Source organism: Plecotus auritus, assembly GCF_963455305.1.
Source record: "Plecotus auritus genome assembly, chromosome: 1".
Classification (NCBI taxonomy): Eukaryota; Metazoa; Chordata; class Mammalia; order Chiroptera; family Vespertilionidae; genus Plecotus; species Plecotus auritus.
In genome coordinates, this window is record NC_137770.1 from 140,048,071 (window position 1) to 140,065,282 (window position 17,212).

The 17,212-nt window shown below is 40.1% G+C and overlaps 1 protein-coding gene across 1 annotated transcript in view; it reads right to left on the reverse strand.

Annotated features, from left to right (window-relative positions):
- Nucleotides 1-17,212, reverse strand: part of MYO3A (myosin IIIA) — a 240,178-nt gene that overhangs the window by 147,618 nt on the left and 75,348 nt on the right. The window contains exons 7-9 of the mRNA XM_080662723.1: nucleotides 12,153-12,229; nucleotides 4,843-4,988; nucleotides 2,255-2,320 (exon numbers count right to left, since the gene is read on the reverse strand). Coding sequence (XP_080518849.1) covers nucleotides 2,255-2,320; nucleotides 4,843-4,988; nucleotides 12,153-12,229 — 289 coding nt within the window. The remainder of the gene's footprint in view (nucleotides 1-2,254; nucleotides 2,321-4,842; nucleotides 4,989-12,152; nucleotides 12,230-17,212) is intronic.

Genomic DNA, 17,212 nt, shown 5'->3' on the forward strand with positions numbered 1-17,212 from the left:
TATAATATTATCAACAATAAAAATATATTTAAAAATGGAGAAATATATATAAGGAAGAACTTTCAACAGTGAGGTTTCCCAAAGGTAGAATGGGCAGCATTGGGAAGTATGATTATTTTTATTAGGGGTGTCTACTGATTGGATGACTGCTCAGTGGACATGTTTGAAAAGGATTTACTCTACTACTATAAGAATGGGTTATATAAATTTACAATACTCTTCCAACCGTGAGATTCTGAGGATCTATGATTATGAGAAAACTGGTCAGAGGTGGGCTGTCATCTGGGGATATAGAAAAAGGAAAAAGGAAAGAATCTATGCCTTGATTTCAACAGTGTCATTTCTAATCTGTATTGTTGATCTTCCTGAAATGGTAATTTGGCAATTTATTTTACTGGGCTTAACCAAAAAGATATTTACCAGGTATGCTAAATAAAATATGCTAAGGAATAAGAATTATGACATCTAAAAAATACAAACAAGAGTTTTCATTTAGTTTAGCAGACTGATGATTTCTGACATCTGTAGCACTTGTATTGCACTTAGTCACATATAAAATTATTTTATTCAAGTAAAACTTCATAAAATATCTGATGTGTAGCAAGCACTTTGCTAAGACACTGGAGTTACAGTGACAGGTAAGGCACATTCAGTGCCCTGGAGTTACTTTCTGTCTAGGTAGGGAGAAAGACCTCTAAGAAGGTAGCGAAATGAAAGTGGCAATATTACAAGAGGAAGACAAACACACTACAATGAGAGCATGCAGGACAGAAAATTAACTGCCTGGAGAAAATCAGTAAATGATTCTCAAAGGTGAACTTGTGTGAAATATGTCAGTCACCAGGTTCCATTCAGGATTTGCGTGGAAGGATCTGCAAACATGGGCATAATTATGAATCATGGGGAGCCCTTCAGAGTTACCAATGGTTCTCCTGAGATTTATGAGATTCTATTGCAGTTTATTAAATATTCCCTAGTGCATAATACATACTCAGTAATGACTGGTTAAGTGAAAACTAAGGGAAAAAAAACTATTATCAATTCTTTTTAGGTTTCCACAACACTTAAATCTATGCACCTGACTTTGTAATAATAAACATATATTCTTGGTAGGAAAACCAGTGATAGCAGTTATGGATGGGTATGACTGGTTCCTCTACTTTCTTTGCCCTTTCTACATTTTTGGAGTGGAGTCTGACACCAAATCTTAATGACCCTTCTCTTCCATTTACAACCTGGGGTCATCCCTTACCCTTATTTTCTAAGGTGAAGTCATAATAAAATTGTGAAAACAGAGTCTGTGGGACAGATATTAAAAATGTCTGAACTCATGGTGTCTGGTCAACTGTCTGAAGGCACTGCACTTGAGATAAGTATCCATCAAATTAAAAATGTTCTCTGAATTTCAAATGTATAAGCATTTTATCTATATGATTATGAGATTCACCAACTACAATAAATATTCCGATTATGATGAGAATTAATGATAAAGATAAATGAAGGGTTAAATAACAGACTAAACAGATGGTGAGTGAGCAGGTGGGAGAAGCTGAGGGTATAGTACTAAAGGCAGGTGGACAGAAGAATGTGTTACTGGATGATGCAAAGTCTGCAGAACTTATTACCAATAAGTGAATCAACAGGGCCCTAAGGTCATTGTTTGGGCAACAATGAATTCCCTGAACATTCACAAGACACAACAAATGCTTGTTTTGAAGAAGATAGTGGAAACCTCTGGGGCTATCTATATATATAAAAAGCCAGTGTCGTGACAACCAGAATGACCAAATGACCGGTCATCATGAGGTGCATTGAGCACCTTAGTCCCTGCCCCCAGCTTGCGAGCAGCGGCTCTCATGGTGCAGCGGGACGGCTCTCACGGTGCAGCAGGGCACAGCGGCTCTCGCAGCTGCGAGGCCCAGGACTCAGGCAGCCGTGAGCCCCAGCAGCTGTGAGGCCCGGGGCTCAGGCTGCCATGGGCTCCGGCAGCCGTGAGCCCCAGCGAATGCAAGGCCCATGGGGAACAGGCCTAAGCCATCAGTAGGACATCCCCTGGGGGCTCCCGGACTGTGAGATAGGGCAGGCTGGGCTGAGGGACACCCCCTCAGTGCACGAATTTTCATGCACTGGGCCTCTAGTTTAACAGATAAAATGTAAGGAGGAAGTATGAAGGAATTGTTCTAAAAGGCACATTTCAAAGTCAGCAAGATGATGTTTCTTTGATTAAAAAAAAAGAGACTATCTTGTTACTCACTTGCTAATGAAATCATTGAATTCTGCTGACCATATCTCAGGCTGCCTTAGTTTGGGGGGTGGATTCCTAGAAAAATAATAATCAAGGTTGAATTAGACACACCTGTCAGTCAGTGCAAACTTCGGGGCAGAACCGGACTAATCCAGTACTGCCCTCACAGGTCCTGCTGGGTAAAATCAAGTATTATACACATCATTTTCCAATTTGAAGGCAGATAAATGAGTTATTAATCATTTTTTATATAAAATGACAGGTTTCTTGTTTCTCTGAAAGCATTTAATAGATGACCCAATTTTTCTAACTGATAATTTTTTTTCTTTTAAAGAACCTTCTTGCTTTTAGCTAACAGCCGTAGGGGAAAACATCAATACTGAGCAGAATAGAAACAAGAAGTACTAGGAAAAAAATTTTTGCTTTGAGTCTTGCAGAAGTCTCTATGGGACGTCCAGAGTACATAGAGGAGTTGCTCAGGAGATGGAGGAAACTTCAGCAGAGAGGGGCACAGGACAATGTCTTCACGAGTTCTGTTGTTACTGAATACGTGGCCAGAGATAGTGCCACAAGAGTAAGGAACTGAAAAATACGATTAGCTATAAAGCTCTGAATGCCACTAAAAAGATTTTGTTATTAATTCTTTTCATTTTTAAGCTGAACAAATCTTTTCTTCTTCAACATGTTCATGAATACAAAAGAATTACACTTGAAAATGAGACTGAGCTAACTCTGTAATCAAGCAACATTGATCAACCATGAGGGTTGCATTGGCTGAAGTACCACTTTATGTTAATTCTAACAGCTCTTTGTTTTCAGTAGTGGGATGGAAACATCTTGTCTTCAGTCCTGCATTACTCCTTGAATAGCTTATAATGAAATGAATGTACAGTCTGATTAAAGAAAAGTGCAGCTACTCATCTACCCTGGCTCATCCCTAAAGCTCATTTTACAATCCTTTGGACTATTTGGAGATTGCTGATTTCACATTAAAAGAAGTAATTCTTTCCTCCAACAATCTTGCTTTGTTTCTTGTCCTCCTGAAAAATTCCTTTGTAAGCGATCTATTGGTTTGCTCAGGATAAGAGTTTTGGTGATTTTAGAGCACTAAAAACTGGGTACTTTTTCAGATCCCATTTTTATAATTACTTCTAGAGTCAGTAGGAATTCTTAGAGGTCCATTTTGGAGATATACTGGTGGTGACAGCAGTAAGAAATAACTAAGATGAGGTAATTTCCGTAAGTGCCTTGCTCATGGGTACATGTATCAATGGTGTCATCACTCCTCCACGCAGCAACACCACCAACAGTAATATCACTGGGCTAACTATGGTCATTGAAACCATCTTTAAAATGGTCAGAAAATACAGTGCTTCATGTTACATAGTAGAAGTTAGGAAATATAGATTATTTTTTCTGTTTTCCTCAAATTTAATGACATATCTTAGACATGGTGTAGAACAGGTTTTCTGTTCTTTTCTGTAATCTTGTTTCTCCACTTACCAAATAAGCAATATATTTTATAAACATTCAGGCTTAAAAATATATTGACATTGTTATGTGTTATCATTCAGAACCTATAGATAGGACAGGAAATTCAAAAGTAACATCACAAAGTAAAATGTTTGGTGTTATACTAATTTAATTACATGCCAAATATTCCAAAAGAATCCATTTGGAAATGAATATGAAATATTGGCATGAATTCTTAGGACTGGAAACTGATCTCCAAGACTTTGTACATATGATTATATGTTCTGTAGGTGTTGGGACCAGAGAATTTAACAGAAAATGTGCTAACAAACTATAACATACCACCTACCACTCTGCCCTGGACCCCTGTCATTCCATTAGAATTAAGGTACCAGGCAAAATCCTTAAGAAAGTCTTCAGAAGATATTATATCTATACTAAATATAAGCAGTCTTTTCATATCAGCTTTCTGAACTATCTAGGAACTAACCAAATATATAAAACAATATTTAGTTAGTAATAGAAAAAGCAGGGGAAAGTTTGTCAATATACACACTGAAGGGGAGGGGTCTACATAGATATAGGAATGTGCTTTCATGGTTCCAAAGAAATTATTCTTCTAGGTCTACTGTTCAATGTTAATATATTCAAAAATTAACATATTTTAAATAATTATTATTTTATCAATAAATATTTTTATAATTTTCTTAATGTTATTTTAAAATCCTAAAAAAGAGAAGTCTTAGCAAGCACTGAAATAACTAGATTGATAGAGTGAAGAGAAGCAAATCACTGTTGCATTGACTGTGGACTAGGGTGCCTCACTGACTAACTTGGGAGTGGATAAAGACTGGGAGGAACTGCTTTTTCTGATATCAAATCCTTACAAGGAAAAAAAGCATACCAAGTATCAAGAGAAAACTCTTCTACTTAAACAGACCAATAAAATGAAACTATTAAACAAACACAATATCTCGAAGAAGCAGAATGATATTCCAGGCCACTTTGCCCCCAACTTGCTGAAATATATCTGAGTATTTCCATGCTGAGCATGATGAGCACTCAGTAGCTAGAGGAAGAAAACTGGGCTGCAGACAGTGGGCAGAGTGTTAGTATCCACTGACCTTGGTATTTTGAAGAGTGCTCGCATGGGATGCAGGTCGGCTAGTGGAGGGTCTCCATCCCCTAACTCAATGGCTGTGATCCCCAGGGACCACGTGTCACACCTGGCATCATAAGTGGTATCCAATTGCTGTTCACATGCAATCACCTAGTAGAAAATGAAAGAAAAAAAAAGTGAAGTTCGTGACTTTAACAAGCATGTAGCAAGATGTTTAGAATAATGTGTACGTGTTCAAGCTGATGAAGTCTGATAGCTACAAGTAAAGCCAGTAACTTGGGAGAGTAAAAGCTTAAACTGTTATTAGTAGTAGTATTTTCATTCTGAGAACAGAATACCTTAGCAAACACAGGTTTGCAAACATAAGGGAAGAAGCCTATGAAAAGAAATATTTTTGAAAATGTCAAACAGAAAGGGCAAAGAAACAGTGTCCCAAATGGAAAGAGATGAGATTCTAAAGATTGTGCAATCCCTATCGCTCAGTGAACATCTGATTAGTAAATGAAGTCATTCGTTGTGGCAAGATAAAGAACATATCTTAGTGAATTAAAAATAAGCTCGAGAGCCGTCTAGTTAAATGGCCTTGATCTTTCCTGATAACTGGAAGGCAAGGGAGGAATGAGACAAGTTTGAAGGAATGCAAGAAGGTTTACACCATTAATAAAAGAAAAATATACTACATAAAAATAAACATTGGTAAAGATTTATCAATACTTACCTGGGAGCATTCTAAACTGTAAAACTACAGCCAGGTTTTTAAAATTTTCACTAATCAAAAGATGTAATAGAGAAATAAGAAAAAAATAAAATTTTTTGCAATATTATAAAATAGTATTACAGAGAATAATTATTAAATAATTACTTCAGAATTTATTTCTAAATATGCAAATATAAACACAGATGGACTGCAAATAATGACTCATAACATCAATGATCACAGAAAGAAAATTCAACTTTACATTTAAAAAACTATTGTTTAAATTTTTAAAAATTTTACATTTTGTGAATTCTAATTTATAAGACAAATAAAAATGGTTTGGGGATGATGGCAGATTAGAGTTTATCATTTAACTACAGTACTTTGAAATGATACATCGAGCAAAAGAAATCTAAGGCCCTGTCTGGAACAATATTTCATCTGTCTGACTCCACTTAACATCAGGCTTAACACATTAAAATATCCCCGTGTTGGCACAGTGCAGTGTACTTGGTAGCATTTACACACATGCCATCCAGGAAGGGTGACTCCTTCATAAATATATCTTTATTCATACCTGATACTAACATTAAGAACAGAAAAGAGTTTAAATATAAACATATGAGTGTGATTAAAAAATAAAAGGAAGGAAATGATAATACAAAATCTAGGAAGAAAGTTCCTCCAGGAAGGAGTCAAGAAGATGGGATAGAGGAAGAATATAGAAGCAAATGTATGCTATTGGGTTGGGTAAATAGATGAGAAGGCCATAATCAATTGTATTCTTAGCACCTGTATGTGTGCATAAATTATATGTATGTGTGTGTGTGTGTGTATGTGTGTGTGTATGTATGTATGTGTATGTATGTGTGTGTGTGTGTATATATATATATATATATATATATATATATATATATATATATCACACTGAGTGGCCAGATTATTATGATCTCTGAACTCATAATAATCTGGCCACTCAGTGTGTGTGTGTGTGTGTGTGTGTGTGTGTGTGTGTGTGTGTGTATAGAGGCCCAGTACATGAATTCGTGCATGGGTGGGGTCCGGCCAGCCTGGCCAGGGGGAGGGACATGGGCGGTTGGACGGCCTGCCTGCTGGTCGAACTCCTGGTTGAGGGGACAATTTGCATATTAGCCTTTTATTATATAGGACTAGGGGCCTGGTGCACGAAACTTGTGCACTGGGGGTGGGGGGTCCCTCAGTCCAACCTGCCCCCTCTCACATACTGGGAGCCCTCAGGGAATGTCCTACTGACGGCTTAGGCCTAAGCCGCAGTCTGGCCTCCCTTTGTGGGAGGCGACCGGGCTGATCAGGGGAAGGCACCAGCCCCATCACCCCGCTGCTGCAGCCACTGCCAGTCACCACAGCCACCAAGGTGTTTTCATCAACACGGACTCCAGTCCCTTGACCATGAAAAAATGACAAGTTTCTTTAGGCATTTTCAGGATGTGTCTTTCATAGGATATGACATTTCTTTCTTTCTTTTTTTTTTTTTATCCTCACCTGAGGATATGTTTCCATTGACTTTTAGAGAATGTGGAAGAGAAAGGGAAAGACAGAGAGAAACATCAAAGTGAGAGGAACACTTTGATTGGTTGCCTCCTGCATGAGCCCTGACCTGGGCCCTGGCCAGAGAGGAGCCTGCAACCTAGGTACATGCCCTTGATCAGAATTGAACCCAGACCCTGCAGTAGGCAGGCTGAAGCATTATCCACTGAGCCAAACCGGCTAGGGCAGGATATGACATTTCTTAGCCCTCCAGCAGCGGACCTTCGTTTTTTTTCTCCAGAAATGTGGTGGAAAAAACCTAGATCAGAGGTCCTCAAACTTTTTAAACAGGGGGCCAATTCACTGTCCATCAGACTGTTGGAGGGCCGGACTATAGTTTTAAAAAAAAACTATGAACAAATTCCTATGTGCACTGCGGTCCCGGGATGAGTCGGCTGCTAAGCAGGACAGGCAGCGGCACCTGGTGGGCCGGATAAATGTCCTCGGCGGGCTGCATGTGGCCCGCGGGCCGTAGTTTGAGGACACCTGCCCTAGATCACCTTTTTGGATTCTTATTACCCAAGTTACTAAGAATATTACCAGTGGCATAGAGGAAGTTTAGCCAATGAGCAGTGAGAAAAGGTGTTTCCTCTGTAGTTCACACCAATCACCAGTTGGGCCCTGCCCAGGCCTAAAGCTTCTGGCCAAAGCTTTAGGCCTGGGCAGGGGACCCCCAGCTCCCTCCAATCGCTGGCTCCACCCCTGCCCCCTCGGCTCTGATCGCAGGCTTGGCCCTGCCCAGGAGCCCCCTGGCTCAGGCCCTTCCCAGGCTGCTCAGGGCCCACGTGGGGCCTACCTCAGAGTGACCTGGGTGCCAGGATGTTCCCGGGACCCAGGTCCTGGGCTCCTCTGTATGCAAATTAACTTCCATCTTTGTTGGGTTAATTTGCATACTCACTCTGATTGGCTATGGGCATAGCGTAGGTATGGTCAATTTACATGTTTGTCTATTATTAGGTAAGATATACACTGAGTGGCCAGATTATTATGCGTTCAGACATCATAATAATCTGGCCACTCAGTGTATATACTAGTGGCCCAGTGCACGAAATTCGTGCACCGGGGGTGGGGGGGTGGGGCAGGGTGTCCCTCAGCCCGGCCTGCACTATCTCCAATCTGGGACCCCTCAGGATATGTACGACTGCCAGTTTAGGCCCGATCCCACAACCGGCAGTCAGGACATCCCTCTCGCAATCCAGGAGCAATGGCTCCTAACTGCTTGCCTGCCTGCCTGCCTGATTGTCCCTAACCACTCTGCCTGCTGGCTTGCTCGCCACCAACTGCCCCCCCAACCGGCCTTCTTGCCCCCAACTGCCCCCTCCAGCAGCCTGATCACCCCCAACTGCCCTCCCTTCCTGGCCTGATTGCCCCTAACCACCTCTGCCTCAGCCCAGCCACCATGACTTTGTCCAGAAGGACATCCAGAAGGTCTCCCAGTCTAATTAGCATATTACCCTTTTATTAGTATATATACTGTATACTAGAAGCCCAGTGCACGAAATTCGTGCACAGGGTGTGTGTCCCTCAGCCCAGCCTGCACCCTCTCCTATCTGGGAACCCTCTCACAATCCAGGACTGCTGGCTCCCAAATGCTCGCCTGCCTGCCTTCCTGATTGCCCCTAACCGCTTCTGCCTGCCAGCCTGATCACCCCCTAACCACTCCCCTGCCAGCCTGATTGATGCCTAACTGCTCCCCTGCCAGCCTGTTTGCCCCTAACTGCCCTCCCCTGCAGGCCTGGTCACCCCTAACTGCCCTCCCCTGCAGGCCTGGTCACCCCTAACTGCCCCCCCCTACAGGCCTGGTCACCCCTAACTGCCCTCCCCTGCAGGCCTGGTCACCCCTAACTGCTCTCCCCTGCAGGCCTAGGTCCCTCCCAACTGCCTTTCCCTGCAGGCCTGGGTCCCTCCCAACTGCCCTCCTCTGCAGGCCTGGTCCCTCCCAACTGCCTTTCCCTGCTGGCCTGATCGCCCCCAACTGCCCTCCCTTGCAGACCTGGTCCCTCCCAACTGCCCTCCCCTGCTGGCCATCTTGTGTCCACATGGGGGCGGCCATCTTTGACCACATGGGGGCAGCCATCTTGTGTGTTGGAGTGATGGTCAATCTGCATGTTACTCTTTTATTAGATAGGATAGAGGCCTGGTGCACAGGTTGTGGCCAGCTGGTTTGCCCTGAAGGGTGTCCCGGATCAGGGTGGGGGTTCCCTTGGGGCCTGTGGTGGTTTGCAGGCTGGCCACGCCCCCTGGCGACCCAAGTGGAGGCCCTGGTATCTGGGGTTTATTTATCTTCTACAACTGAAACTTTGTAGCCTGGAGCAGAGCCAAGCCTTCTGCTTGCTCCGTGGTGGCAGCCATTTCTGTTGGGATTTATGTATCTTCTATATTTGAAACTTTGTAGCCTTAAGCGAGGCCTGGGCCAGCCAGGGTGTGCGGAAAGCTTGGCTTCCTCCATCACCGGGGGCAACCCTAGCCTCCTGCTCTTTCCAGCTCCGTGGCTGCCGCCATTTCTGTTTGGATTTATGTATCTTCGATCATTGAAACTTTGTAGCCTTGAGTGGAGGCCTAGGCTGGCAAGGGCAGGCGGAAAGCTTGGCTTCCTCCATCGCCGGGGAAACCCAAGCCTCCCTCCTGCTCTCTGTGGCCGTAGCCATCTTGGTTGGGTTTATTTGCATATTCGCTCCTGATTGGCTGGTGGGCGTGGCTTGTGGGTGTAGTGTAGTGATGATTAATTTGCATATTACTCTTTTATTAGATAGGATATATATGTGTGTGTGTGCAGATATAGAGATAGCTATATATCTCTCTATCTCTATCTCTATCTCTCTATATATAGAGAGAATATATAGCTTGCCAACTTAGAGTCAGTATGATAATGGGGACAACATCTTACACAGCACTTCCCAACTTGTCCTACCAATGCATTTTTAATATCACAGGAGAGTGAAATGCTAAAATCAGAAAGCATAGCCTAAAGTACCGGGAAAAAGCATGAGTCCCAAGTTTTGTATTAAAAATTCATGTGGAGCCCTAGCTGGTTTGCTCAGTGGTTAGAGTACTGGTCCATGGATTGAAAGGTCCTGGGTTTGATTCCGGTCAAGGACATGTACCTCAGTTGCAGCTTGATCCCTGGCCTGGCAACTAATCAATGTACCTCTCTGTGTCTCTCCTCCTCCCTTCCACTCTCTCTCTCTAAAAGTCAATGAAAAAAATATCCTCAGGTGAGGATTAATAATGACAACAAAAAATTCATGTTCAATATGAAATGGAATATTACTCAGCCATAAAAAAATGAAATATTACCATTAGTGACAGCATGGATGGACCTAGACGGTATTATGCTAAGTGAAATATATCAGTTCAAGAAAGACAAATACTATATGATTTCACTTATATGTGGAATCCAAAGAACAATATAAACAAATAAAACAGAACGACTCATAGATACAGAGAACAGACTGAATAAACTTGTCTGTCTAATAATTGCACATTAAGAAGTGTAAATTTTAGCCTGGCTTCGTAACTAGGTGGTTGAGTTTAGTCCTCTGAACCATGAGGGCGTGGTTTAATTCTTGATCAGGGCACATTCCCGGGTTGCGGACTTGATCCCCAGTAGGGGGCATGCAGGAGGCAGCTGATCAATGATTCTCTATCATCATTGATGTTTCTCTCTCTCTCTCTCTCTCCCCCTTCCTCTCTAAAATCAATAAAAACGTTGTTTAAAGTATAAATTTTAATTATTAACTCATAGTACTTCATAATTAAATTTTAGATAGGTCAAAATATTTCATTTTATGCAGAGTGGTTTCAAGACCCATTCGTCAAATTGTTTTTTACTAAGTGACAAACTTAAACATATAATAATGGCTTTGTTACTATAAATTAACATTAAAAAATATAAAGCTAGACCATTAGTTATTCAATATTAATTATATGATAGTATAATTATATATTATAGTATTTATTATATTAATAATTAAATTTGTGAATAAAATCAATGCTTGGTATTATAGCTATATTTTATTAATTTCTCAGTTTTTAAATTTTTTCATAAGCTGCTAAAACTAGCAATATATCAGAACAAACTCTAAAAAAACTCTCATTTGAGATTTTCTTATTCAATTTTGTTTTTGCTTATATGATTATAGTTTTTATTTTTATTCTAAGATGTACTCACTGCTACAAAGTTTTTTAATCCACTGGAGTCTTTAAAAGGTTCTTAAGATAAAAAAAGAAGTTTCTTAAGATAATTTATCCTTTCTCCATATTTTACTATTACATTTGCAATTTAACTTTTTTGCAAGTAATAATTGAATTAGTATTCAAATAGAAAAAGTACAGCAGGATTTAATCCTCAAACAAATTTAATTATAAGATTTTGCTATATTAATGTAGTGTTTGAATTACTTCTCCTCCCTTTACTCCTTAGGAAATTGTAGACAAATAGCAGAGCTTTTCCCAAAGGGTGCAGCGAGTGTTGTTTTCTGATAAACATAATTAAAAAGACCCGGCATTAACAGTGACTGTGGAGAGAAGATGTGACTCTATAATACTTTTCCTTAACTATTTCGGCCGTTTTCTACAACCTCCCAACACTAATAATGAAAAGGATCTACCAAAGCTGAGCACAGTCCCCAAGGAGAATGACTCCATATGGAAGTCTGTTGTATAGGTTAACAGACCTGAACCTGATTTCAATAAGGCTAGTGGTTTTCATTATATTTGTTATAATTTAAAAACAGAATCTAAACATCATTTATATAGAAACATGCTAAATAATGAAAAGTAAATTTAATGAAAAATTAAGGCTTCAAGCAATTTCTCCTTATCTCCTCTGATTCACTCATTCACTCAGTGCTTCATCTGCTCATATATTCATTCACAGCACCTCCCATGTTCCTCCTCACTCATGCAAAAACCTCACATAAAAGCAACACAACTGACATTTTCTTCTAGAGTTATTCCAAAACACGTATGGAGAGAGAGAGAATGCTCATGAAAAGGAAAGCCAGAAAGGATCAAATATGACATTTGTCTCCCTCCAAATTCCATCTGACCTCAGGAGCCATCCAAAATGGTGTTCCTACAGATGTGTTCCGACGGTGCCAGGTGCTGGTGAGCTGCGCAGACACACCTGGAAGGAAGAGACAAGACTTACTTCTTGTATTAACATTTCATGTAAACAGATTATAATTGCAGTAAATTTTCTTACAAAGTAATATCAAAATTCTGTTCCCTTAAGCTGCCACTGGACTTGAACTTTACATTCAAGTTTCCCAAGTCCGGATTTTTGCACAGCCAAAATACAGAATGGTCCCCTGTTTTTCATTTCTCATATCCAAACATATACATCCTTAAAGCCCCATTTCAAGTTTTAAGTCCTCCATGCTGACTTTTAATCTGCTTTTGATCATACTAACCTCTATTTCTTTTGACCTTCTACATTTTTTAATTTGTATTACATATTTTGGCATGTAATTATTATTTGAATGGTATGCTTCCTACCTTCTTCCTCCCTCTGCCCACTATCAATTTCTGGTGAATATGAAAATATTTTATGGTGGTATTCACCTAGGGGGTGACTGGAAGTTTCAAATTAATAGCATCTATTTAAACCAGCACCATTAGTAGAATCTGTTCTTTTCTTGGAGAGAGAATATAAACCAAAGGACTACAATGAAGAGGTACAACCAAATATTTCAATCATATCATCCCATTAATTCCAACTGGTTAGACATAATCATAACTGACCCTTAAGAAAATTAGGAGGGAAGTCTCTCTCCTGGCATTTTACACTCCTGCTCTTCACCCAGGGCCTGGTTACTTGCTTCTGACTGTTCAGTGCTGCTTCCCTTGACCTCCTCTGGACTTGAAGGGTTATATCCAAATCCTGGGCTTCCACTCCCTGGCTTCCCTGTTTTGAAAAGTACCTCCCAGTGTCACATTTGTTTTAGGCTCTGGATGTTTATCGTACAAGCCAAATAGAACAAAGGCACTAACAGAAATTTAAAATTGGATATATTTGATTCTTTTAAGATGACATTTGACATTTATCATGAAATTCAGCCAAATGGGCATTTCACTGGTGGAAATATACTTGAGCAAAGGGGCAGGTAGTATGTTTTGGTTCTACATTAATTGCATCCCTTAATGACCTACTTCATCTACATGTAAATCCTGTCCTAAACAGACTCTTCATCTCTGGCCTTCAAATTTTGCCTATAAAGAAATTTATTTGACAGAAAAAAATCCTCATTAAATCATTTTTCAAATTCAAAGGAGATTTTCTAATGTGTGCTTGAAGGTTCTCCCTTAAATATTTTCTAGCAGACTATCTGAAGAAAGTGAATCAGCACTTATTGAATCACGTTTCTCCAAAAGACATCCTCTACCTCTACTCCAGGCATTCTACTTTCAGAAAAATTAAATTTAATTCTAAACATTTTAACTTGTCTTTTTCTATGAATTAAAGGCAGAAGTGAATAAGCTTGAATTTCACAGTAGTTTCGATATACAATTAATTATGTAAGTGAAAAAAAGGATTTAAAAAGCAATTTAATTTAAAGTTGATTCTAAATTTACCAAAATATAATCTAAGGTTTTCTAATTATTTATAAAAAAATTTAAATTATATTTGACTCTTTATGAATATTTTTGTTTCAAATTCATAAAAATAGTTTAAGAATTCAATATCATATAATTGAAATGAAAAGGGAAAAGAAAAAAACACAACCAAGTAAAAAATCAGAAGTATTGCTTCTGGAAGAAAAATAACATTTTAGGCTAATCACGTGATACATTTTTTCTCTTTCTGGATATGAAAGTTATGTCATCATAACTGGCATTTTTCAGCAAGCACTCATGTCTCAGCATCTGAATTTATAAACACAGGTGGCAGAAAATATTTCACAGAAGATATTTATGAAAGGATGCTGACAAAAGGTAGACCATTCAGGCTCTCTGTCTTAGAAGTGTGAATTTTTAGTGGAGACTCTCAGGGAAGGAGATAACTAGAGCTGAGTCAACCTATGGCAGGGCTCTAAGGGTAAGTCCAGGTGAGGCTGCATGTGAGGTCCACGGCTGCCACAGCCCTCTTCGTAGGAGGTCGGAGTCCCTTGACTTTGCAAGCCAGCCAGTGTGGTTTCAGTTCTTGCCACAGTTGGTCAGTTAGCTTCTGTTGCTTACAGCCAAGGAACCCTGACTAATACAACACCCTAATGATTTTACATATGAAGGAGCAAATGTGTTTACTTCCAAAATCTTTAATCACACATCCTAAACAGTAAGAAACTTTTGAGCAAGTACACTGCACATAGATATAAAGACAATTCTCTAAATATCTACTAGCATATTAATACAGACATTATGAAATATAAAATGAAGATAATTATAAAGGATGATATTAAAATAACTGTAATAAGGTATGAATATTTCTTTCTGCACTCCGATAATAGTTTGCAAACACCCTGGTATTGGTTGACATTCCCTTCAAAGACAACAGATCTAAGGAGTGCTGAGGTAATGAATTAAAATGCTTTTGGAGTCTCATACTGTATGGAAACAAAAATTCAACTCAGATTATAAAGAAAGAAAAACAAAAATAAGTAAAAAAAGGACAAAGTAGCCCTAGCTGGTATTGCTCAGTGGATAAATCGTTGGCCTGCAGACCAACGGGCCCCAGGTTCAATTCTGGTCAAGGACACGTGCCTTGATTGCAGGTTCCTCCTTGCCCCGGGCCCTGGTCAGGGCTCATGCAGGAGGCAACCAATCGATGTGTTTATCTTACACTGATGTTTCTCTCTGTCTTTCCCTCTCTCTTCCCTAAAAATCAATGGAAAAATATCATTGGATGAGGATTAACAACAACAAAAAAAAGTAGAACAAGAAACCTATGCCTTGGCCAGTTTGGCTCAGTGGATAGAGCATCAGCCTGTGGACCAAAGGGTCCTGGGTTCGATTCTGATTCCGGTCAAGGGCATGTACCTTGATTGCAGGCTCCTCCCCATACCGGGCCCTGGTCAAGGCTCATGCAGGATGCAACCAATCGATGTGTTTCTCTCACATAGATATTGCTCTCTGTCTTTCCCTCTTTCTTCCATTCTCTCTAGAAAGCAATGGAAAAATATCCTCGGGTGAGGATAAAAAACAAAAAAGAAAAAAGAAACCTGTGAGTTGGAGAATATTGAATGATTGTCACATAGAAACAGGACAGACACCCAACTGTGAAAGTGACAGAGGAAGTCATTTACCTAATTTCACATTTGCTGACTGCATCTGCAATGACTGTTAAACCTCAAGATCATTTACTAACAAACACAACCAAAGAGCTTCAGAGCTAGAAGGCAACTTAATGGTCAGGAATGTTCCTTTTCAGAGAAGTAAACTTCAACTGGAGAGAAAAATAAGTTTCCTGAGGACACTGTTAGAGAGTAGAAATTTTTGAGCATCCTTCCTCCTAGTCGACTTAGCCTTGAATCCCAGCGGCACCTCACAAAATAGCCTTGCAAGATAGAACACTGTCAGCTTTCTGAAGAACAGGATGACGCTGTAAATAACATGGTCATCAATCATATGACCCTGACATTACTTAAGAAAACTCTTTTGTCTTAAATTGCTTGCTCTACAAAAACAAGATGTAGTGAATGTGCTTAAAAGTGGTCATGCACAAAGGGTCGGGGCTGCTCTCTGGACTCCCTGCGTGGAGAAAGGCAGAGCAGTCACCAGCCGGCTAATAAAGGCTCCCTAAATTTTAATTTGGTCTGGACTCCAGTGATCGTTCACTCGCGTTCGCTCCACAGCAGACACATGGCATTTTGATTCAGTATAAATTCTCACAAGGAAAGCAGTTAGTAGGTAGAAAAATATAAATTCTATTAAGAAATGATTGACACAAATGACTTTAAGAGGTAACAGGAATCCAAATTATGAATTCAGGAGCCCTGGGATGTAAAGGACATTAGGGAAATCATCTTGTCCAGAGAGGAACTAATGGAATAAGTCACCAAAGTAAACAGTTACGTAAGCACCTCAAGAGAGAAAACGCCAAAGGGTGGAAAATTCCAGGCAGAAAGTTGGGATAGTGAAAGGATATGGAAAGAACAGGAGGCCAAAAAGAGATCAAGGCTGAACAGAAAAAAAGACTAGAAGAGAAGTCAGTGGTCCATTTAAAGCGACAGGAACATGAAGGGGGTTTATGTCAATGGTTCTTCAGCCCTTTGCTTGACGGCACTGCTGGAGAATTGTCATGCTATTTTAAGCCCCTTCCACAAGGCATCCTGGGTTGTTTGGTGGCTGTACAGCAGATCTGTTCCCTTTTGCATTAGTCCCATTTCTAGGGAGATAAATGTCCAGGCTTCATACATGCGGTCAGAAGATCTTTGAGGGTCTTAGGAACTCAAAACAAACATCACATGTGTGTTTCCAACATGGTTCAAACAGACCAGAAAATTTCAGGGAAGTTGATTTTCTATAACCATCCAGTAAAACCCTCGACATCTCAAGAAACCACAGATAAGACCATGGGTTTCTTTGTTAAAAAACAAAATACTGTGGGAATAAGAATTGAAGTTATAAAAATATAAAATTTTTCCAACCAGAGGAGCCCTAAAATTTATTACACCACCTAATATCCTCATTTTGTTGAGGAAGTTAAGACAGTGTGATGATTAATTTTATGCATAGACTTGGCTGAGCCATGGGGCCCAGATATTTGCTCAAACATGATTCTGGGTGTGTCTGTAATTATGTTTTTAAAAATATATTTTTATTGTTTTCAGAGAGAGGAAAGGAGGGGGAGAGAGAGATAGAAACATCAATGATAAGAGAGAATCAGGATCAGCTGCCTCCAGCATGCCCCCTACTAGGGATCCAGCCTGCAACCAGGGCATGTGCCCTGACCAAACCGTGACCTTCTGGTTCATAGATCAACGCTCAACCACGTAACCACACTGGCCAGGCTCTGTGAAGGTGTTTCTTGAATAAGGTTAACATTTAAATCAGTGGACTTGACTGAGGCAGATTATTCTGTATAATTCGGAGAGCTTCATAAAATAAGTGAAAGACCTTCATAGGACAAAGACTGACCTCCACTGAGCAGGTTCTTCTAACAGATTGCCTT